The 25,273-nt window shown below is 43.1% G+C and overlaps 1 protein-coding gene across 3 annotated transcripts in view; it reads left to right on the top strand.

The window, feature by feature from the left end:
- The first annotated feature begins 3,354 nt into the window (after positions 1 to 3,354).
- Positions 3,355 to 25,273, top strand: part of stg1 (stargazin-like protein) — a 37,850-nt gene continuing 15,931 nt past the window's right edge. For 2 of the 3 annotated variants that reach the window (XR_002681408.2, XM_022836130.2), the window contains exon 1: positions 3,355 to 3,735. Coding sequence is in view for 1 of the 3 variants with exons in the window: in XM_022836130.2 (XP_022691865.1) it covers positions 3,528 to 3,735 (208 nt within the window). In the remaining 2 variants the exon portion in view is untranslated. Of the gene's footprint in view, positions 3,736 to 23,210; positions 23,328 to 25,273 lie in introns of those variants that run through there. The other variant, XM_022836141.2, reaches the window with a different exon arrangement.

Below are 25,273 nucleotides of genomic sequence, written 5' to 3'. Positions count from 1 at the left end.
TCTATTGGACCGCCTGGGGGTGGCAAAACGGCCGGGGAGACAACGCGATTCTGCCGAAAAGCTCTGCAACGGCGAACTGTAGCCTTCAATGTAGATAACAACACCTCAAAGAATTCCCAGTGATCGTTGTCGTCGTCATCGTGACTCTGGAACGGTGCTAAGCAGAAAAACAGATCATTTGACCAAACCGGTTCTCAGCCGTTTGTCCGTCTGTTCGTTCGTGCGTTGAATGTGTGGCAGTGTCATAAAACTGCTGATGGTTGTCCTGATGATGGTGTAGTGCGTGGCGGCGGCAGCGACGGCGGCGACGTACGAATGTGGGCGTGAATGCGGGCCTCAATAGCAGGACAAGGGACGTTCATTGCGAATTTGCCGCGAGACGGCGTTTGCTGCTGTTGCTACAGGTATTCCGTTAGCTGCGCGTGCAAATGGCCACGACCCGCGTGGTATTTGTAGCGATCACAGCGCTAACAGTGGAAAGTGCAAGGTCCACGGAGTTGAGAGCAACGGGATGGATAAAAGTATGCTCAAAGGAGCAACTTTAAAAGGAGACCAGCCTGGGAGCCGTTTAGACAGTCTCACATATTCTATACAGGCGTCGGCCAGCGTCGATTGTGTTATTCTCACCTTTATATAATCGTCGATGGTTCTGTAATAGTTGGTTTATTAGTCCTATTGTCTGTGTAACAGACCAATTTATTGAAGTTATCACAGTCGTTCTACTGAAAGAGCAATATTCGAATCAGGATGAGGATAATATAAGAATGGAATTGATACAGAAGGAGAAGGATATTTTAATTGGAATAGCTCGTCACTTGACTAGCGACTACCTCGTCTAGAGGTAATGACGACAAGTAGACTAAGGGAAATCAATTGAAATAAATGAACAGCGAAAACAATAGCTCACTAAGTAGAAGAACAGTAAATAGAAACATTTACTTTGGCGATCGGCTGTGAGAAGTGCAGAAGCAAACAGACAGATCCAAAGAGTACCAGGTGACCGTGGTGAAGCTGGTTGCCGTGGTCCCGCTCCATTATATTATTGAGCCGGTGTCGACGCCCAATACGCAACGAAGATGCCGGTAGGACGCAGTGCAAGACCCAGTCAGCCTCCCGGAGGCTACGAGCAAGTCCAGCGAAGTTAAGTGGGTAGACTAGAGTAAAACTATACCGTTGCAACATACTAATCTGTCGCTTTGGTGCGCAAAACCCCTGCTTAACCCATCTAGGGTCCACCAGGAAAGATCTGGCCATCTTTTCCTGTCGTTTGAGATATCTAGAAAGGAGGCCATGAGGGGCGGCGGACGCTCGACGAGATCATAATGACGATAAAAATCTTTGTGTCGCTGTGGAAACGAGTACGTCCGGGAGGGTACTCGCGGTGCTCATCCGGCCTTCAAAAAGCTGCAAAGCGGCCCCCTCCTCCTCCCCCATTTAAATCAAATCATAGCTACCATGCAACGGATTATGATGATAATGATGCTTCTGCTGTCGCTCAAATTCTAATTAGATTTTTACGAGATCTCGACGTCGCTGCTTACCTACACTGGGCTCCTACAGCAGCCTGCATTTGTCGATTATCAATAAAGGACGCCACGTCATAGCCACGACGCGTCAAACCGGAACGCCGTGTGTGGTCTAGACTGAAAGAGGTAAATAGAAAACAACGTCCTTGGAATCAATGCCATATTCCAGCATCAAATAAAAAAATGGTTCAGAGTATTGATGAGAAACATCTGTTTTGACAGCGCTGCGATATCTGTACTCAGCGATGTCTAGGATAGTCTTTGGGGTAGATCAGTTCAAATTGTCAACAATAAATTACAAGTTTGTTCCTGCTAATCCTGTTATTGTTATTATCTGTCAGATGTTGTTTTGATCATCCATCTGCTATCTGATAATGACAATGACCTGGTCTTTTGCGTGAGTGGTGTCATAGCGTTTTCACTCTAACTTTCGAAATTCATGCCACCAACCAAATCCGTTGAGCGACTCGTCTACTGCTACAAATCTGATTTCGGAACTTTGACCTGCTGTGAGTCCTGCTGGTGATCAGTGTAGGCGAAGTCCTGCTTTGCCCAAAGAAAGTGTGTATGTGGAGTGCATATAAAAGGAGAAAGTTCTGTACAGAAGTGCCTGAGCCTTTTAGAGACTAGTTTGAGCCAGATACAGCAGTAACATACAATGCGGTCGTGAGTACGCTTAGCGCTCGCGATAAAATAAAGAATGTAGTGCCTATAAACTCTCATAGTCTCATGCAATATGTAGAAGCAAGTCATTTCTACTATTGCTGCTTGAACTACTGGAAGTATTCTACATATCGATTTATCAACTTTAGCTGACTGGCCGGCCCAAAATTACGAGGCTGCTATTTTTCTCTCGAGAGTCTGCGGCGCTGACTGAAACAACAAGAGAACCCAGGATAGGACATAGCAGGAACGCAACTGAAATCCATCAAGGCCACAAGGCGCCTTCATGGCATGGTTGGCCGGCATAAGATTGGTGATCGACGCACGTGTCTTTTAGATCGTTAGCTTTCTTTTATTGGAATTATTAGCGGTGGCCTAATTCTATCTACTGCTATGATTATGCGTAAAATTATGATCCTTTCCATACGTGCAGAAACATAGGTAAACAACAACAACAACAACAACAACAGCAAAGCGAAGGACTGTGTCATATGACTGGCGTAGTTCTATCTCGGCGAGGTACTTGCCCCTGACGAAGTGTGATGTGCAACGCCATTACATTATTAACAACGAATAAAAAGTGTGACTTCTCGATATCATCACCATCATCATCATTACAAGCAGCAGCTGTGGTACCAACTGCAGGTTCCCCAGCTTGGAAGGACACGGAACTGGTATTGCTGGAATACGGAGACGGGGTTTTCTGCGGCCTAAGTTCTTGTCGCTGGTTGGGTTTCCTTATACGTTGTAATTGTCTACGGAGCGGTGAAGAACAACTAGTCGGAACGCTAAAGCGGTTCTTATAAGAAAGAGTGCAAACGGCGGGCCTGCGGGTCTGGACGCCGCTGGACACGGCGGCGGGTAAGGTCATCACGGCGGATGCCCCGGAAACGCGCCTCCCCAGCGGACCAAGCCTCTGCAGCTGCAGGGTCGGCTGCATAATACAGGGCAGAGGCCAGGCCAAAAGCAGCATCAGCTGCAGTAACGACAGCAGCACGACCAAGTCGAAAGCAACAGAAGCGGCAGCTGCTGCTGCTGCTGCTGCTATAAAGAGGAGGAGAAGGAAGAAAAAAACCGTTTGGTGGGCGCCAGCGGCCGCAGCCAAGCTTAGCTCCATTTTGAACGTTGGCAGCTGTAATTTCAATAGTCAAAGAAAGGGCGGGCTAACGTTGTAGTCGCCATAACATCAACAGTACCGTTATTATAAAGTTGTTGATCATTCTGATAACAACGGCAAAATCGGCAGCAACAACGAGAAGGAAACATTGCTTTTAGTTGTGGTTCGGCAGAGTTCATCTGCCGCCATTCGCGCAGTAACGACTAGTAGTCATCACCGGGATGTCTCGTCACACGGTACGACTCTTGCGGCTTCTGACGCCGCTAACCGCGCTCGGGTCGCTCGTGGCGCAAGGTGTAGCGTTATTCACCGATCGCTGGTTGCAATCTGAGGAGTTGATGCCCAATCCACGCTACAACGGTACGGGAGACAAGGAGTACCTTTCCAAGTTCACCTTCAGCGGCTTATGGAAACTCTGTTACAACGACCGTAAGTAGACACTGGCACACACGAATCACGAGATGTCTACATTTAACGCGTATAATACGTGATACTGTTGCGCGAGCTTTTTTTAGGTGACAATTATAACCCAATATAAAAAAGACCTATAGAATTGATTGTAAGATACACGTACACGCCGATTCTCATCTTGCCTGCATAGATATGTAATATCCAAGCATAAGTCTGGCCGACTTACTTTTAATTAATTTTCTCTTAATTATCCCATTTGTCTGTGTTTGAACCAAATCGGTAGAGAGAATAACGAGTAATGTAGACGAGACAATAGACATTTTCAACGAAGACAAAGTAAGTTTCTATATGAACGAATGTATGTCAAATATATATATATATATATATATATATATATATATATATATAGTACAATGGAAGTAATGGTAAATTTTTATTGAACTTTTTTGCTTCAGGTTTTCGAATCTTGAACACAGTAGACATAGTTGCCATTTGCCATCCAACTAACAATCAAGGCTCGAGTCACATGAAGGTCTCATACTATCACTATACAAACTGTTTCCATAGTAAGCATAATTAAACGAAGTTTCTTTGCTCACAGACAGGACACGAAAGCCAATTTAACCGGGAATACGTGAAGGCTTAAGGCACTAGGTGAAACGGCCATAAAATATATTAGCCGAAGTCTTGATTCAACAATTAATGATTGCTCGTCACCCTCAGATAGGCCGTCTCGTTTTGCCATGTTTTTTTTTCGTATTATTGATGCCATGCTTTTCACAGCATCTTGTGCATAGACTGTCACGTAACTGAAGGTCTTGGCTGGCAATACTCGTGTGGAACATTTTTTAAGAGGCAATAAATTACGTTTACCTTGCGGTCAAAATTTAACATTTGCGGGCATTACTCAAGGCACTATAATACAATAGATTAATATGAGTGCTTAATACACGTGACTGACTTTGCATACTCTGACTGGTCTGACTCGTTGGTGGAATTCCCTGATGACTTCTCCAAATTCGACAAATAGATGGTATCTCTCTGAGGGCCGGTTGATAGTTTAGTTAGCTTCGTTATGATTGTCATTGCGAGCGGCTCTTGTTGGTAATCAAACACATCTATTTGTAACTGCAAAACTTTTAAAAAATAACTACTATTCAACTTTTCAAAACAGTATTCTGTCAAATTTTTCAGTGTGTAGGCCATTGCGGGCTACCTTGGATTGGCTATAACCCATCGTATTCTGCTGCACCTATTATATGTTCATCTTTTGTTAGGAAGGACATGCTTATCATGGGGACCGGTGCACGGAAGGGGCGCTATCTTCCATTCTTATTTCTATTATTTGTCGCGGGGCACCTGTTTGTAACTACTATCGCGATCAGCTGACGATATTAACGGAAACTGACTCCTAACATGGAACTTACGGCTCGACTTTTCATGGTTCGCGCCTCGGGTTCATTCGGACCTTAAATAACTATCGTTCATTAGTGCTCAACGAATTTTGTTGTATATTAAGGTATTATTATACCAAAGATGATCGTAGAGCATGTACAAGTATCTAATTGAGGCCATGTAAGTACATGCAAAGTATTTCTTCCTCCTTCAGTATCCACGAGTTCCTTCCATCTTTCCACCAAATTATGTATGTTGGAAGTGGGCGTTGTGTTGAAATTTTCCAACTGCCTTTCAAGTTCTTGACCGTTACGACGTGTGGCCTTCTCCTATTGTTACCAACAGAGAATAAGTCAATTAAAGTTCTTCGGTCATTTCTTTTCAACAGTCTGAGTAGCTCGATGTAAACCTGGGCCGAATGAACGCGCTGATTATTGTAACGAAGAACTTGTTATATGTGCTGCTTTCGGGGGCAGTTTTTACGATTTAATTGGAATCGTTTGAACAGAGCATTGTTCTCGTCCACATCGTGGATTGGAACATACCAATATCATGCATTACTGTGAGTAGTTATATAAAGCTCAATGCGGCTGATCCGGCTTTGGAAACGGTGGAAACGCTATGTTTATTCACGAACTAAATGCAACTTGTGAACGTACCAGTATCTAACCCATTCAGAAACAGGCTATGCACTGTATATCAGACTTTCGTGGATTTATTGTATAGGAATCGTAGTATTTGTCCTATCAGTAAGCGTCGTCTTAGCGTCGTTATTGATGAATCAAGGCATTTTCTTTCAGCTTTAGAGCAACTGGAGTCCTTGTTCAAAATCATTAGCGAGCCACAGAGAGTCACTTTTGGCTTATACAGCCTTACCTCGTTAGCCTATACAAGCCCGCAAAATGTTGGTCTTTACATATACATATACATATACATACATATATATGTATATAAAGACCAAAATGCCGAGGAAACAGAGGCGAGTTCGAGGATACTCTGTTATCAATACGAAGCAATTAATGTTAAAACAAACTGTCTGAATAAATGAACTGAATGAAACGAATTGTTCAATAAATAATCCACATATCCCTTATGGGTGTCCCCTACGTAGGATAAAATACCTATAGGCACTAACAATATTTCGAAGCTTTGTCTCGATTTACTTGTTCTATCGGGATCTTTGCTTGTGTGGGATATCAGGTTCTACAACGGGTTAGGTTCCAATTCCGATTCTGTTATCATATTACTCCATAGTCTTAACGTTATCGTACAACAGTCAACTTAATAGTGGTACCACATGAAAATCGTATGTCCGTTGGTACCAAATGTGAGAGAAATAGAATTACTGATTTCTCCGAAATATAGTCATCTGCTTAAACAGGTTTTTAACATATATCAACAACCTGCGTTGTGGCTACCGAGTCCGGTCGAAGGCACGGAAAACGTCATACAAATTCGATTATAGCTTTCCCCTTATACATTTCCTTCTCGGTAGTGCGTATCCCGGTTGCCGTTTCTGTTCACGAAAAAAAAAAAAAAAAGAACTAGAAGTAATATTGCATGAAACAGAAGTGCTAAAACAAAAGTCGAAAATTATGAAGTTACTTTGATGGGCCATTTAATGGAGATGAATAAGATAGCATTCAGGTTTCGGCTTTGTACCAATTATATATCACTGTCCCTGTTAGAATCGATATCTATATTTCACTATTTATAGTCGTTAAAATCGTTTTCGAATTGCCGCGATTATATTCTCATCTTTTTCTTAAGTTTTCTCAAGGCTTTTTTGTGAGCTCCGGAAGCAGGAAGACCACCGGAAACAGGATCTGATGCGTGCGTGGGTTGAGGTATTAACTTGTCCTGCGTACAACATGGTACATATGGTAACGTGTAAGCATGGGCAGTATCGGCTCCTACAGTTCCGCCCTGTTTTGCCAGAAAGAAGTCCATAGCCTTCGTAAAACATATTGTTAATATTTCTACTCTTGGTAAAACCACTCGGTACGTATGTGTGTATGACGGACGATCGTTTTATCGTCGAACTAGATGGTGAAAAGGACCCGGATCTTGTAGTGTTCTTCATTCTGAAATTGACTTCGAAGCGACACTTCGAATACTGTCGTTTTGTCTCTCCACCGTGCCCATGTATCCAGGTCTGATCACCTGCGGCGACGTGTTGGAACTCCCCTTTGACTGCACCTAGGTTCTCTGGATGCTATGATTGACGAGTCTGCCCTTTGTACAATTTTTGCTATAAACAAAGCAGTCTAATACGAGGGTCTCGTGTGAGGTATAAAACTTTTCTGCGAGTTTTTCGCAATGGCTGAGTGAACCTTTGACATGACATGTTTTGGTTCCTACCACGCGCTCGTCCGTGTTTTTCTTGCGAAATTTGCGGAAACTAGAATTTGCGTTTGATTTCAAAGTTAACAGGGAACAAAGAATTGCTCTCCTTAGTGTACTTGCAAAAGACAGTATTTGGATGCTTGGAAATTTGGCATGTGATTAGGGAGCAGGCAAATGCCGGATGTTTCAGTACTAACCAATTGCTCTTCAACTCTGGTTGAAACTATGGAATCCACCAGCCGGCCATGGAACTGCTAAGCTCATCTTGCTATAGCGAAAAAATCAAGCCTCTAATGTAATCAACGAAAACTACATTGTCGGATATTAAAAATGAATACTTTTGGCGTAGGTAAAACAGCATAGAAACAACCTGAGTGAATTGTCGCAGCTTTATTGAAATAGCAATGCGGGCTAACAGGGACGAACAAAGGACGAACGAAGCCTGTGAGGCCTCGGTCATGTTTAAGCTGCTTTTCGCGTTTTCAGCGTCTAGGCTAGGTTTGCCGAAAACAGGACTGCGGTGATGCTGTTATAGTTGCTTTCCGTGGATAGGTCAATCATTTGAGGCGGGCCCCCCACGATCGGTAAACAGTTTTTCCGTTTAATTTTGCAACTACCTCCGCCTCTATCTTGTGAAGAAATTCACGTGGTACTTTTGCTATAGATATGCGAAAACGCTGATTAACTATATTCATTATCAGTCTCTTGTTTCTCCTGACGACAGCTTTCCAAATCGAGTAGACAGCCTAAGCCAAATTCGTGCGTAGCGATCAAAATCCTCGATTTAATTGTAATCGATAGGTGACATAGTGACCTCTAGATATTATGGAAAATAAACAAGTTATCGATTAGAAGGTTTTTAGAAAACACTTGCCCGTGTTACATTTAAGTTTTAGGGTGGGCCAAAGATTCGATCCTGAATGTTCGAGTGGAAGGTCACAGCTGCATGGATATGATAAAGGGACAATAGATACTTCTTCACTGTGACAAACAGTGACTGTATACGTCACTGATAACTTTTCTTGAAAACGCTTAAGTTCTGCGTCGTAACGGATGGGTTCGAGAAAGCCAACATGAATTTACAATCAGCTGTTATCACCCCATGCTCGTTAGAATCCGTTGGTTTGTGTACGCGCGTTGATTCTTTGCTGTTTGAGATAATGTGATGCTTTCTAAGCCTGACTTAAAAAACGTATAATTATATAGCATTTATATGTAGCAATTATATAGCATTAGAGAATGCTGATATATCGGCAAGCATCTTTGGGCTTAATGATGGAGCGCACACAACTTGAGTCATTCATAAAAGTACCTTTGAGAAAAACTAACGTCAGCGAAATAAAGGTACAAATATTTCTCAATGTTTTCTATTGGCATTTATCTCGTTTCTATATGCTTCCTCGCAAGGGTAACTGACGTTGTTACGCTATTTGAGCGTAATAAGTATCTATGCTGAACCCGGATGGGCTTTAGTACGATACAGTTGAGAAATAATATAATCTATATCAATCATTAGAAAAACGATGTTTCAATTTAAAGAACGCTCAGGCAATGTCATAATGGTGCCTTGAGTAAATGAGCAATTTCTCCAAGTGAGTACCACTTCGGTAACTGGTCGTATCACACCCATAATCACATGTCGCATTCTAGGTTAAGTTTAAGCATACACAAACTAATGGCCTTAGAAGCATCCGTTTAGTGAAATGTTGTGTGACTATCATAGACAAATGGCGGTTGCGTGTGTACTTGATGGCCTTACTCTGTCCGATGTCAGCACGGTATCAGTATCATGTGTCCCTCGAGGAGACCATGAAGTTATCGAGTACGGAGATGGACTGTTTGTACGCACCATGGGCGTCATAGCTGGCTGACAGGATTTCCTTTCGCAGAATCAACAGTTTATCAGAAGCGTGGAACCTAACATTGCTAGCTGTTCCCTTATGTGTCAAATGGCAAAGGCAGACCCGGACGAAGCCTCTGTTCTCCAGCAAGGACACTGATTAGAACGATTTTATTTTGTACCACTCACAGTATGAAGCCTTCAGCGCCCCCAGGTTCCAGAAGTTCGTTTTCAGGGCAGAGGATCTCCGATTTGTCATCCGCCAGACAGCTTTGATTAGGCAACGCTATTTCTTCTCCAGGTGTTTGCCGGGATAGAGGGGACACACAAATAATTCATGGATTTGCAATCATTCGGTACCCATATTTTTAAACACTGGGCTCGCCAGGGCTATTGGAAGCTAACACCTCGCAACATCTGCCTATTCAATAACGTGCCAGTATTCGCGTGTTATCATACATCTAGTTAGCTGGGGTTTCTACTCGACTAGTTTGTCTAAGATTATGCTTGAAAGTTTTTTTCGTCTTGTACAGCGAACAGTTCGCTGTTACTTCATCGCCCCAGACGGTTGCGTCTCTAATTGTCCACCGTACCTACGAAAACTTTTCTAAGGTAACAAGTCGTCAATCGTATACAAGGCCGAATATTTATCTGGCCACTTTTCAAACCTCGGGGTCAATGTTACATACGTTTGTATTTCTGTGGGTTGATGGTAGACAGATAAGGGCCTTAACGAGACGGAGAAATAGTTGTTTTAACGGTTTCACGGCATCTCAGAGTTAATCAATATAAGATGATCCTGTTTCATTTCAATACTTTTTCAAAAAATACACCACTAAGTACGTAATAGTACATATTTATATATAAAGCTTGTACCTATCATAACTACGACGGCGGAGTTAGTCCTTGATCGATACGTGATGCGGCCTATAAAAATGGCGGTTGCCAGAGAGTGTATTTGCTGTTACTTTTGGCACGACGAGCATAAAAAGACAGGCCAACCGAGAACGCAATTAAAAAGATAGCTAGCACGCTTTCCACACCGAGACACTTGATGCTGGTCATCTCCGCACGCTTATTATACTACGATAGGCGTGACACCGTGGCCAATTTTACCGAGAACTGCGTGTTGAGTCAATCGTTGCACAAGTTCCTGACATCAGTGCCAGTAGCAGCTTTTATAATATTTGTACCTGTGCTATTAGGCCCAAAGTAAGCTGGTCTACGCATCAGCATCTCCAGTAGAGCTATAAAAAAAAAAGGAGTCATAATTTATATCTTGTTACACATGATAATTCTTAACAAATAGTCAACGAAGTAAACGTGTCCTGGTTAATATTTGGAAGCGTATTACTACACATACCTTACTCTCCTACCCTTTTTCACCTTAGGACGCTATTCTTTTATATGTACCAAATAAGAAAAAAGAAATAAAAAGCAAAGAAAATAGAAACTATTTGCAAATTGGCAATATTAACGTTCGGTTACCGGAAAAAAGGGAATCGTTCTTCATGAAGAAGTTTAAGGTGAGGGGTTGCATTATAACCTTGTCACTTGTAAATGGTTCGTTTGCTCCGATACTGCGATGAAGTCTGCTGCTGTGCGGCAGCTACTGAGGTTTTCGTTACAGAATTTTGTTTTTTTTTTGGGGGTTTTTTAGGGTTAGTATAATTTGGTATGCATAGGGTTATAATAGGGTATAGTCTGTAGTGACTTGGACGAGCAGTACTACCATCGAACTACTAATAATAAGAACATGAAAAGGAACAAGTCTGTCGTTGTTAAGCGGGAAATATTTAGTCCAGCTAAGATAACAACGGATCCATCAATGCATAATATATCCAGATGAGCAGTGCAGAGACGATTACAGTCGTGACACGGACAAGCACAACTGGACTCTGACGCTTATATCAAGACGCGAAGCGACTTTTTGTCTTCGGGAGAATAGTTTACTGCCGTCCTTAGGATAAACTAAGGCGACCGGGTGTGGTAGGCCGAAGTGTTTAAAGCATTTCCGAGAAAAATATGTTGACCTCATCAACACACGGAAAGGTGCCGTTAAATTCAAAGAGATGGATCCTCTTTATAACGGATGGTTCTATACGGAGGGCATTATTTGGCTAGAACTCCGTGCTCGGTGCCGCTGCTGCGTGATCTTGAGGACAGCGACTGCTAACGTCTGGGAGATCCTATTATTAGAACAAACTCGCTTTATAAAAAAGAATATGACACTCTTGTTTTCCGCCCGAATTTTCGACTCCGCGTCTAGCTGACCTGTCTGGGCCATCCTGTACGCTCGCGTGTTTATGTATACCTACACACGCGTCTTTCCACGCCTATCTGTAACAACCGCAGGATCTGCAGCTGCTGCCGTTAGCATTATCAGTCGCACAGTAGAAGTGCAAGGCGTAATATTGCCACCTTTTCGGTCTCTTTCGATCTCCGCCGCTGTCGGCGTCTGGCTAATGCTGCTGAACTAGCTAATGAGCTAGCTTTCGTTTGGTACTACTGCTGTCATCATAGTTACACATGGCGTTTTTCACTCAGTTCGGCCGGCAGCGCCGATGTCCCTGCTGCAATAGCATCTGCGGGAAAGGTACACGAACTAACAGGTTATAGGAAGTCAGTTGGGTCGGCTTGCCGATACACAAGGCTGGACAGGCCGCTGGAACTGCCAATGATTGCAGTAGTTGCCCGACCAATCTGTTGTGTCGACACGTGTGACCCTTGACGGTCATGCCACTAATTTCAACAACATTCACAGGTGTTGCTCGATCTTCTCTTTCTTATCCAACACCAAAACTTTAATACGTTGGCATTAAACTCGCTGTCGTTTTACCCTGGAGCTTTTAAATTTCAACGCTTCGAAGGCACTACGCTACTCGGTGTTCTCGGGCAAACTAATAGTCAGCGTAGCAGACACACTTTTGTAAAACAATGAGCAGATATATGTAAATACTAATTTTTGTTTGCTTTTTTCTTATGTCCTAATAGAACATACGTTATAGATCGACTGTGATCTCTTTTGGCTTTGCGTCATGTCCCTAATACGAAACAAAGCGGGCTTGCCCCTATTTGCTAAGTTAGACGACCTTTCTAAGTGTCCCTAGGACAAGTATTGCAATGATCTCTGCAGTATTACGAGAACCCGCTATTACGAGCTATGATTGTCATTGGTCTTCAAAGCAACAAAAACGAGTCTGCACAAGATCAGTATAACAATTAAGTACATCCTCGTGCGTCTCTATCTGAAAAACTGGCATTACCCTTTGCTACGCGGGTGTACCCGTATCTGCGTACGCCACAAACATGAAGGAGCTTCATGATCGTTAGTAATACATTTCGCTTTTGGTCATGCCTGAAGCTTGGAACGTACTTCAGAGTGTTTTAATTTGTGCAGACACAGTTCGATTTGCAACAGCAACCCTGACAATGTTTTGAAAAGGCATGACTACTTATATCGTGAAAATGTCTTGATACTGGCTATATAATTGTTGGTAGTCCTTAATAGGACAACACGACCAGTGACACCTAGACGGCTATATACAATCGCATATATATACTATACTATATATTATACAGAACTAGCATATTTCCAAAAATTCGCAACTAGGAACATCTTTAGGTTATCCATAGTACATAAATATGTTATCCTGGATCCCATAAAACGTTGTCCTGAAATCAATAACAAAAGTAGAACATTTTGGGGTTTCGAATTGAGCATAAGATACTGAACTGACATCTGCCGAGTGCAACGAATCCTGCACGATTTTTCGGTGATTAGGATTAAATCCGAGCGCAATTTGTGAATTATATAGTATATTACGCGTGACTGGGACACGGCAGAAGCATTATTATACTGAATTAGTTTTTAATGATATCACGACTATACCACTGTTGGATATCCGGATAGGGTAATGGGCGGTGTCTCCTGTCACTTGAGTTCTTTGCGTTGAGGTTCGCTCGAAGCTGTACGAACTCCGCATTGGCATAGCGCTTATATTTAGTAGCAGCGGCAAGAGCTATACGAGCGTTGCCGGTAGCAGAACACAACGTTACTCGCGGCTGTCGGCACGCGATGAAGTGGTCGGGGACTTCTAATGGGGATCCCTCCTTTTTACCCTTCAGCAGCTTCTTCCCCACGGCCAAAGTGTATTTGCTGCTTTCCTGTTTCTTTCTGCTTAAGTGCGCCCGCCTAATCCAGGTAGTCGTGGTTGCACTGAAAGTGGCAGCGCAGCAGCATCGTAAAAAAGCAAAGTGAGTAATCTCGCCAAGTCTTCTGGTGTGTGCTTCAGAAAAGAAAGGGCTACCGAGTCCAGGCTGGCTTGCATCGGCCTCTTTTCGTCGGATGGGGCCTGTCGTCGCCGTTTGCGGCCGCCGATGCCACGATGCTGACATCGATGAAGACAAACATCCACCGAGCCGGAGAATCGACAGCACCCGCCGCTGATGTCTATTCGCCACTTGCTCCTTTCATTTGGAGGATTGTCGGACGGTCTCTCAACAAGGGTCGTTAGTCCTTGAGACCTCAACAAAGGTCGTTAGTCCTTGAGACCGCTGCCTCTGCTGACCATTGCATACTCACCTAGAACGTACACTTAGATGGCCATAGAGACTTTTTTGTTGAGGAGGTGTAGTGCCAGTCTCTCTTTATATGGGCACTTTTCGAATCTGTCTTCCTTCCGCTTTTTTGTAGCTCCTTGATCCACCCTCGCCACATCATTGATCGAACTGCTTACCGGCCGACGTCGTCCGCTCACTCAACATTCAATGGTTGCTGCGAATGCAGAAGTGTCCATCGCGCCGGTTTGACCCAGTCAGTCAAGGGCCGCCAGGAGCAGCAGTCACCTCCATCCGAAGGTATCAAGCTCTTTACCTCCCATTACCTAACTCTGCTGTAGCGGCCTTTCGTTTGACATCGTTTATGCCTGATGACCGCGAGTCCAGCTGGCGTTACTTGTGGTGACGTCAACCCAGGATGGCGCCATTCATGCTGGATCGGCCAACATTGATAAATAACCATCGTAATGGTAGTGCTGACAGTGATGGTGCCACGGGACGGGTACCAGACCCGCTTTGCTTTAGTGTACCAGCAACATAGAATAATGGAGACGGAGGGTGGAAGGAGTCTACTTCAAGCCGGCTGGCAGAAGCAGCGGTAGTCTCTATACGTACTCTGACATGCTGGGTTATCGTTTTTGACTTGAACTAGCCTTTGAGCGCTCCAGCCCTGATTCGCTGGAACCGTCGATTTGCTGAATACCGGATCGTCTGGTTTCTTGGGTCCGTTTGATGAAATCAATGTACACGGTTGATCCGTGCGAAAAGCTTAATTGCTGGGACTTAATTCTCTTGATCGAATTGTTATCACATAACAATACTGTAGCTAATAGTAGTTATTGCATTCAGATAATACTTGTGCCTCGCGGGAAGGTGCATAACTTGGCACGCTTGTATGGCCCTTTAGGATACATCGACTTCTAAAGAGAAACAGCATTAACAACTGTGCGTGATTGTCACTGTGATCATGACCGTACCCTTTTACGTACGTTTTAATCATCAACTTATTCGCATCAATATATAGTAGTACTGTTAGCTCTCTAATCTCTTAATTATCCAACCACTTTCGGGAACTTAGGACGGAGAGTAGGCCAAACGTGAATTGACAGGACTCGAGTGAATCAAACTGCTACAGCAGGTACCTTTGAAGGTAAACTACTTAGAAGAAATCGATGTGAAGCGCAGTTAGGTAGACTAGTCGGATCCAGCCAGCAAGACGGGCCTATCGTTGCAGACGAAAGGAAACAGCAGTCGTGAGATTCGATGAAAGGCTGTGACGAAGCCTCGTCGTGCCCTGTGCCTGCCGCTGGCCTGGCCTTTCTTCTGCGCCAGCTGAAGCGTGTCAATCCAATACGAACCATCTGCTTTCCGTGTTTCCTTCACCTTGACCGTTAAGCGGGATCGCGAAGTAAGCGAAATTACCGGCTCCTTTTATTAGTCTCATTGGGCAGGACGGGTGAAGTCTTAACTGTTCACATTAACTGATGAATGACGCATTTTGTAGGATGATGCCGCAGCGTCGACAGTGGTATTTGAATGTTAGCGTAATTTTGGACGAGGTGAAACGCAACATTAATCAACTCTATAGCAATGATAGTGAGTCACTGCTTGCTTCGTTACGCTGTTGTTTTTTTGCTAGCATCACGTATACACAGCCGTCGTAATCCTGTTAGTACGGAATAAGCCATTGCCGGAGGCGCTTTTTAAATATGCCTTTGAAATTCGCTCTGTAACCTCCGGCTTCCGAAACTGTATTTATGTTAAGCTCTGGCAATACGGCTTATTACTTCATAGCAGTCCTCAGCAGGCGACATGTGTGTTGTCTCACATCTCAATTGATGAATAGATACCTGCGCATAAATGAAACTCGTAGTCAGAATCAGCTTTCATCGGCTACAGACAGCTCAGTAATCTTCTTAGACCTGATTTTATGCGACGTCAACCGGCTCTGGACTCAAAGCGGTCTTCTGCAACGTCGTACCATCCTTCTGTCTTGATTTCTCTTTCACGAACTCTTTATATTTTCAATGGAACGTGCGGTACCGTCCAATGTGATCCATATCCATACTAAGACGAGGATTTGGGAAGGTGTGTGATGGCCCGCCGCGGGAAAACCTAGTTGGGATAGAACCGCGCTGTTGTCTGAGTAGACAGCTATCCTGGCGGTAGTAAGCTATAGTTACAGGGGAAACGGTGGCTAACAGTACGAGCTTTATTTGCAGGAGCGGTGCCAACGCCATGAAACGACTCTTAACGACGACGAAGCTACCCACTTCGTATTCGGGCAGGGGTTAGTGTGGGCATCTACTGCATTATGAACAAGCTGATCTGGCGGTCTTGCTGCTTCTGCTTCGGCTACTGATACTGCCCCCACTGTTCGCGTCTGACGCTACCACGCCTCTCTGTCGGTTACACTCGCTTTTTGTTGGTCGGCTTGTGCCAAGCTGGCTAGCGGCGCTAAGTAAATTAGATGACCCGACGCCCGGATTACGGTATGCCATACCTAGCCCAATCTTCATGCACCAACGGAGGGTGAACCCGACCCATAACGTACTATTGCGCATCAATTCAGCTTTCGGTATTAGCCCGGCGAACCGACAGCATCTGCCTCCAACATGTATCGTACAATGTAGTAACTTCCATCTGGCTTGCCGACATTTACACATAAGCTATCCTAGTAGCCTTTATCTATAGTAGCACCAGCAGGTTACGTACTTAATGCTAGACAGTGAGATCATCATCAGCCTAGTTTTTTCCTTCCGTGTGAGTTAAATAAATTCTTCGGCCCAGTGACCTCCCATTCGGTGGCTGACCGACTTTAACGGCTCCTGCCGGAGTCTTTGGTGGTAGTAGCGGCAGCCGACGGTTGAACAGAGTTGCTGATCCTTCCGCCTGAAGGATGACTATGTTGTCATCATCTATCTACACAGAATGCTTGTCTGAAGGACAACCATGGTCGACGTTGTTGCCCATTGCCCTCTGGCAGCAATTGGCAGTCGCAGGAATTAGCCCGAGCTCATTGAATGCCGTGGGCTCTCCAGCACTTGGGAACGAAAAGCCAGACCTGTCTGAGTGAGTGGGACATGATAGGACAACGTAGCCCAGTGCGAGTTGATCTCTTATAGGAACCCTTGAACTGCTGTCTCCTTGGCTGGCTGGTGATCACTCCTGCTAACAGCCGCTGATAGCTCATGCTTACGTACAAAGCGCGAGTTCAAGACACAACGTATGGGTACAGCGAGAAGAGGAGTAGCCGACCACAATAATAGCAAAACATACCCAATGCAGACACAATGATGAATGCTGTCTAATAGCCTGTCAAATAGCAGCCCCAATGACCGATATAGCCCCTCGAAGATTGTTCACTAAAAACGAGGTAAGAAAGCTAAATGAACGACATTAACGACAGGTAGCTACTTCTTGGATAGACGATACCGATTAGGCGCAAAACCGCTTGATTTATAGTAAACGTAGTAAATGGTACTACACGTACCGTCGGTGTTTCGGCCATACAGAGACGATGAAAGGCACACATCTGCTCTGTTGCTGCTGCTATTTTTCGCTCAATCGAGATCCTGCGAGAGACGGCGCATAATATATATAAATTAGAGAACTGTATGTGAATAGGCTGGCCACAGCCAAACGGTACGTGCAACAAGTAGCATAAATAAAGCAATAAATAAATAAAAAAATTTTCAGGAAGGAAGCGACTTCCCCCTCAAGTAAACTGCGATGTATGTGAAGAGCATTTCCCAAAAAGCATCGCTGAAAATGAATTGATATGGTGAAGCCCAGTATTTTGTCCTTGCTATTTTCACATCATTATTTAAAACTATTCCGGTAGAGTCGCAAAATTACTCTAATTAGGGCAAATTCTCACAGGAAAAGCTTCTGTTTTCGTTACGTTCATTTCGTCAGCGATTCTTCATTTGATAAATGACGCTCATGAGGAATTAGTCGCTTCAAGAATCAGGTGGAACTTGCAATATGAGCAGGCTTCACTAGAGCTTGAAGGACATCTTAAAGACACAACGGTTGCGTAAAAGTTAGTGTTATCTTATAGCTGTGCAAAGAGCACGAGTTTTTAGTTATCCTGGCTCACACGAGAACAATAATTATGTTATAAAAATGCATCCGTAATGGGCATTTTTATTGGTCGTTTTTCGTTTCATAATAGCCATAATTGAGTGCCTGTTTCCAGAGGGTGATTTGTTTAAGCCATACATTTGCTCACGTTTCGTGCGCAGAACTTAGCAATGTCAACATTTTGACAAAAAGCGACCCAGGTTTGTTACGTATGTGGTTAGGATTCTACAACTAAAATATGTAGGCAATTACGTCTCTTCGAAAGTGGCCCAAAAAGGTCGTCAATGAGTTCGAAAAGACGAGTGAAGTGCGTTTCCTAAATTGAAGATTCTTTTGAATCCTTGAGACTCTCAACTTAGAAGCCTTTATCCTATACATCCGGTATGGTGTATCTTGGTCTCGACGAACAGAATAGGTCGAAACCTTTTCTACCCTATAAGAGATTTTGGAACCACCCAGAACGGGGTAACTCGATCGGTGATCAGAGTAATACAGTGGCAGCGCCTTGTAGCTGATCAGGGAAAGAACCTAGGTGGCGTTGTTGTATGAGCAAGCGTTATTAATAAAAACGTGGTGATGTTCAAGGATATCAACATAAACGGATGTTATTGTGGTTATTAATGAGTTTCCTCATTAGAGCGTTCTTTAAGCCTCGGCTTTTCCCGTTGTTGTTCGACCGTTTCGCCACTCTATTTCATTAACTGTGCCATTTTTACGAAAAACAGTTTCAAAATTTAATATCAAGATGTAAAAAATAAGTTTTTAAATTTTTGCAGTAAACAAACAATATGTCTCATATGTCTTAATAGCCTTTTTGGATCTAGGAAGGACTAGAATTGCCAAAACACCACCACTTTCACGGAAATACAATGCACACCGTCCATTTCATTATATAACGATCAGTCCAGGGCGAATGCGATTAAAATAACCAGCACAGTTTAACGTGGAAAAAGACAGAGAACGCACGTTTCTAGTGATGCCTGTCAGACGGACTCACGACCTTCGTGCCACACCTGCTTCGCCGCTGATTTAACTAATGTAATTCATTGAACATAAGACGGTGTAGCATGTACAAACGGCCATCCCGTCTGCTCTATTTGACTTATTAACCTTTTGTAGTTATTTGATCGACCAGTATTAATATGAACGAATATGATTCGTGTCACACTTAGCTAAACGTAGTCTGATCGCAGACCCACAAGATTTCTACGCAGTTGTACTGGTATCTTTCAACAGCGAATTCCGTAATCCTGTTGCAGTTATTCCGTAGTAGTAATTCTATTCTTCTGACTCGGTCAAGTTCTCAGCAACTTTTATCGCACTGCAGTTACCTTGCTCCTGTCTTTGATTTGTGTTCAGTCCCAGATTGCACAGAGACACCTCTGCAGACGTCCTAAGGTAATTCTCCGGAAATGCTATTGGTTTTTTTCTGTATTTTAGTTTTCTATTTCTACACCAATTGGTAGTAATGAATTCGTGAACGCACTACACGCGTCCTGCTACTCAAACAAATAACCGGATTCGCCACTGTCGCTAACATACACCCATACACAACCTACTCCATGTGCATGAGGCGTCACTCCGAAATTTTACATAGCCCAGATCTCGTACCCTTTTTAAATTATTCCCATTTCCCTATATAAGTTAATCCCACATATTCTTGCCCATCCACAGTTAACTATCTACACAGTCAAATAAGAAGTATGAATTACATAGGCCGAGATGACTTATATTCAGAATTGGGAATATCCAGCGCAACCGAGGAGCCTATTTGGATAGGTCAAACAGCTTAAACTAAGCATTTAGTAGCATAAACTTAAATTAACATTAAAGTACATACATACATACATATATATTTGCTAATCAAACAATATTACTTAGGTGTTTCATATATCATCGAGTTTGATCAAAGATATCTCCTCGTCCGAACTAAGCACCTATGTGTCTTTTTTGCACGGAAGCTGTCTTCCTCTTTTTTAATAGCACATACAGTGACATGATCGAAAAGAGAAGCATTTTTGGAACGGAAGACGCTGACCAATGACTCTTCATGACAACATGTATGAACACTCGTGCCACAGATCTTCGGTATTCAATTTCGTCCTTTCCGTTCGTGAAATGACATGATTCAATATAATCATTACTCTTATCTATTCAATGGCGACAACGTTATTGTAAGCACAGATTAAGTTTAAAACAAACTTTAATGATTTTTCAGTTCTTGCAACCATACAAGTTTCATGGACTCTAATAGCCAGACCTACAGAAGAGAAGCGCTGGCGAACAAATTTTTCTGTAAGGATCGGAATATCGAAGCATACAGGTGCAAGTATGGAGTGTCTCGCCTGTTAATAAAAGGGTAAAAGAAAAGTCGAAAATGCTACATAACGCAACGAAGAAACATTTCTAATTGTTTTCTCAGCTGCGTTAGAGGGAGAAAAGGCTTCGAATCATTGTATCATAAGAGTCCTACAACGTCGTATCGAGATACGTGGTTTTAGGTTACGTAAACCAGTGAAAAAGTTCAGCCAAACCGTACAAAGTACGCCCATTTCGAATGGGCCAAGCCATTCTGAAGTTAGATATTTTAAGCCTGAGAAGGGTGCCAGAGCACTATGTCTCGTCAACGGGATCATGGAAGCGGGGCAACACAGTTCAAAGAAACTTCGATGGAAAACGTATGGCATACTATCAAAGGGCAAGTCAAGGCTAAACAAGAAATAACGAAAATCTCACAACTAAAAATTACACTACCCAAGCACGGCGTCAGGATTCGGGCGTGACAAAAGACAGTAATAACCTGCATTTAGAGTATGCCAAATCATGTTGCAACAGTGACCGGAGCCAGGCTTGAGGGGGAGGGGGAAAGGGAGGGGGTAAGCCTCAGTAAGTACCCGTCCTTTACCGCAGTTTAAAACGCTTCTTTAGCGACAGTGTCGTCACGTGTGCTATCATTAGAAAGCAGAAGAAAGCAACTTCTACTTCAGAAAACCGCAATTATTTAGTTTAGGCGCGAAGCTATTTTATTTAGGTCGGCAGTGTATGAAATTCCCAAATGGCCGTATTTAATTTACTAATGACTATACATGTACGTATTAAAGATTTGGATCAGTGATCAAATGTTCAGGTCTCGAAAGTAAGGGCGCTGGTGGTGGGATTTATCGATAACTGATGACAACAGTGGGTTGAAAGGCCGTAAGTGAACCTAGTCTTTCACTGGTGCATTTAAGTTAAAAACGAAAGTTAGGGGATTGAATTGCGGCGTCATTGCGAGGCCAATACAATTCCGCGTCCTACATGGAAGAGCTAGTTGCTGTGATCACAGAAACTTTTGGCAAAACAGAACATGGACAATGCGCTCCCAGTCGGCTCAACACGAGAATTTTTGCTGAAAATTTTTAAAATTACAGAAGAAAAGCATAGACTAGATTTTTTACGAAACTAAATCCAGAATAGATGGAAAAATGTGTACACGTGTACTCTAGGTATAGTTTGGGCAGTTGCTATTACCAGAAAACTGCCACGAGAACATTGTTGTTATCATAAAGCGTTCATTTTTCGCACCGCGCAGTTGGCAAAAAGGTTATCCCCGCGCCCTTACGCGGGGAGGAGACATGTTAGTTTATGCCGTACACTAGAAAAAAAATCAGCTCATAGAACAGCGACAGTAAGTAAAAAACATTGTTGCCTGTCCCAGATAGATTTGGGCTTATATCGCTGTTCATACACGGAACATAAGGATATCAGGATCATTTGTTGCAATATATTGGCCTGGAAGCAAACGTTCAGTGCAGCCATATATCTCGATTTCCTGGAATGGCTGTGTAACGTGGTAATCGATTGTAGTTACTGATAACACACGACCTATCACCATCTTCGACCACAGCGTATATCTACGATAGCCAGACTGAACGAGGATTTCCACCTCCATAATTTTCGGGCCTAAGCGCGTGAGATTCCGGTTGATGGTTTTGTTTCTTAAATAGGGCAATAGGTGGAGTAGCGGTTCCTGCTTTTTGCTTCTCTCAAATGTTTATTAATTATGTAAGTATATGGAGTATGGTGATCATATATACACAGCTGCTGAAAAGGTCTCACAGCGCATGTCTTGATAAGTAATAGAGAGAGAGAGAGAGAGAGAGAGAGAGCGAGATAATCGTTTTTCTATTGTATTGCATTTGAAAGCTATTCACGATTTTTTTAAGCCGTTGAACAGCTGTAGGTAGCCTAAGATATAATTTACTAGGTCATTATCATCTTGATCTATGTCAGTAAATATTTGGTCGCAAGAAACGGCCGGAGCAGGCAGATGGCATAATTTACTTTCTGTGTATATAAATTACTGTTGGTATAGTTATTATTGGTATTGATTGAATCATTGTATCCATAATGGGTTCTACATGTAACTGAGCCCTTTGCTTAGATTCGGGAGCCGACATCAATTGCTCGTTGAATTCTGCGACCGAAATGATAGTGGAAAGAGTACCGTATGCTTCGAAGTAGGCCCAAATACGATGAGTGGCTTGAAAGTAAATAAATGCAAGAACTTTAACGTCAGTGGCGGGGGGCAACTATTAGTTCCAGGGGAACATTTCAGTCCGTTTTCAGCTATACATAAGCCAGTGGGACGGCGGGTGGACTAAAATTCAACAAATTTTCCGTTTTCGGCCCACTTTTATGCTTCTTACTGATACAAAGCTATGAAATTATACGTGGTCTCAAACACTGTTACAAATAAAGCTAATATGCACAATACTTATCCCAGCTGCGTTTGTTTCTAATTAACTGAACGTATGAGGAACGGATATGATCGCCCAAATGATTGCTCCTCAGTGATAGAATAAAGAACTTTATTAATTATTTAGCTTGATAAAAATCAAGCTAAATATATTGATTGCCTTCGGGATTAGTTTGCTCGGTTCTGGATAGGCACTATGAAATCTGAAAAAATTGAGCTTTCTTCGCTATACGATCGTAAAAAGCACTAATGTGTACCAAATAAAAGCCTTTTTCGGGCCACGAAAAGCCACCATTAGTTGTGCCTATTTTCCGGTCAATGTAATTTGTTTATGCATCCGCCCCACTGACGACTTGAACTGGTCTAAGAATACATTGTTCCTGCCAGCCCGGAGGTTATAGCTGAAGCACACTTGTTCTTTTCTAAGTGAACTGACACGGTCAAAATGATATCCAAATCTTTTTTTTTTACAGAAATAAACTAGCGGATGTTTAGGAAAAATGAACTCGGCAAAATTTTGATTTACGCTGAAATTTTTCTTACAGGATATGGGGTGTGTGTGGGTGAATACGTCTGCATCGGGCGAGAGGCAAACTGTGTTGAACAGCGGCGGATAGGCCAAGTGCGACCAGGCTGTTACTAGTGGTAAACCCTTCGGCCCTTATAAATACTTCTATTTCTTCCTATCATAAGTGTCGTTCAATTTTTACTCAGATTCCGGACCTATACATGAACGGCATAGACTCCCACTACAGTCTCTGACCGGCTGGCTGGTGAGTCGTCTGGCTACGGGAAAGATCAGGCAAACCGTGTCAAACGAAAAACGCTTCAAATAAATGGCGACCGCCATGCCCAGGGCCCTTTTGGTCATTAAGCGAGTCTGAGGTCCCTAGTATTATGTGTTAGGATATAGCTATATCGCAGCAATTCTTGTCCGTTGCAACTCTTACTAATCAGTCCAGTGCTCAATACAGAACAGCTACCGCACAACTGCATTGTTTAAAAATTGAAAAAGCCTATTGAGATCCACGGAGAGTCTAAATGCTATATCGAGGCTAAAGGCACCTCTTGTTATAGAGCTTTGCCTATTAAGCTTGCCACAATAAACAAGATAATTTTAACGGTTCCCATGCAGATGAACCTGAACACAGTTCTTATGGCGGCTAAACGATAAAAAAATAGATTTTTCATCGAATTACCCTGCATTACTGAGAGGTGTGGCCACCATTTACATTTGTCACGCGAACCTACATGAGATACGATACACTACGATTACCGGACTTTTATCTGGTTTATCAAATCACCTATTAATCGCTAGGACCATATTTTGTCTATTTGAGTACATATACAATCCAATACGTATCAGAATATATGTACATATATTCTATGTACGTATATGTACAGTGAGAGTTCGAGAACTAACAACGTAAGTATACAAACACAAAGGCAGAATATAGCAATATATATTCAATACATGAATAACATACCTGAGCGTTTGTAGATACTGTTGATGCAATTATGGATAGTACACCCCAGCCAAGGTTCGTCGAAGAAGCCTGTGGAGAACCGGTGCGATAAGCCGAGTACGGCAAAGTACATTCGTCCAGGGAGAACGAGAAGAGTATAGAAAGCAAGCAGCAGCAGTAATGATTTAATTGTTTGTAGGATCAAAGAAGTGTTCCATCACATGTACGGACGGGATCGGTTCGGGACTAGCCCGTCCGCATTACTATTCAAAGATGAAGTTAGCAGTGATCCAGCATGGTCTGGAATGCATGAGGACTTTTTACCGAACGAGATCTCCCGAACAGCGCTCCTTTACGTCTCTTGCATAGCTCGTCGTTGGTTCGTCGGATATAATCGCGCAGCGCCGACAACTCTGCTGGGAGCTGTGTACATGCGTGCATACAGAGATGGTCGTGTTTGTGAATGTACGATTTTCGGCAGACTTGCGCCGTTCCACCGCGTGTCGTGTTAACGTTTTTTCGAAGTACTTGGCGTTCGTTTGCTCCTCTACCAGCCGTCAGTGTCCCACACAGTCACTCATGTAGTTGATCGATCGACCGATCGGTTGACCACGAGTACGAAGACAGGCTATCGCGCAGCGAGAATCACATGCGAAGTAAATGACTAACTGGATGGAGAATGTAGCATCCCAGAGGCTATCTGTTTCCTTTCAGGGTTGAGAACCGTGCTTTCCATAACGATGAACTAAGGTATTTTTCCTAGTCAAACTCCGACGACTGCTGCAATGATGACAGCGGCTTTTGCTGTTGCGGACTGTTGGGACGCGTCGTCAATTCTTGGTGATTTCTTTGCCTATATATATATATACTTATATATATATAAAGTTATGGCCATTTTTCGCCTAGCAAAAGACGCAGCGTCTGACTAAAAAAATTACTAGCAAAAAAACTGATTGATTATATAATCGTTACGTTCTCGTATCTCTTATAAAATTTATTGATTTCCCCTTGCCAGAGTTTTTGCATCTGGTGCTGAAAAGCTCACCTAATTCTTTCTCGTCTGATTCTTCGCGCTGCTAAATTTACGGCTACTAATTAATAATAATAGGAAGTAGGAAAAGATGA

Source organism: Varroa jacobsoni, unplaced genomic scaffold, assembly GCF_002532875.2.
Source record: "Varroa jacobsoni isolate VJ856 unplaced genomic scaffold, vjacob_1.0 scaffold_66, whole genome shotgun sequence".
NCBI lineage: Eukaryota > Metazoa > Arthropoda > Arachnida > Mesostigmata > Varroidae > Varroa > Varroa jacobsoni.
The sequence above is the reverse complement of the archived record's forward strand: the minus strand, read 5'-3'. Positions and strand labels throughout refer to the sequence as shown.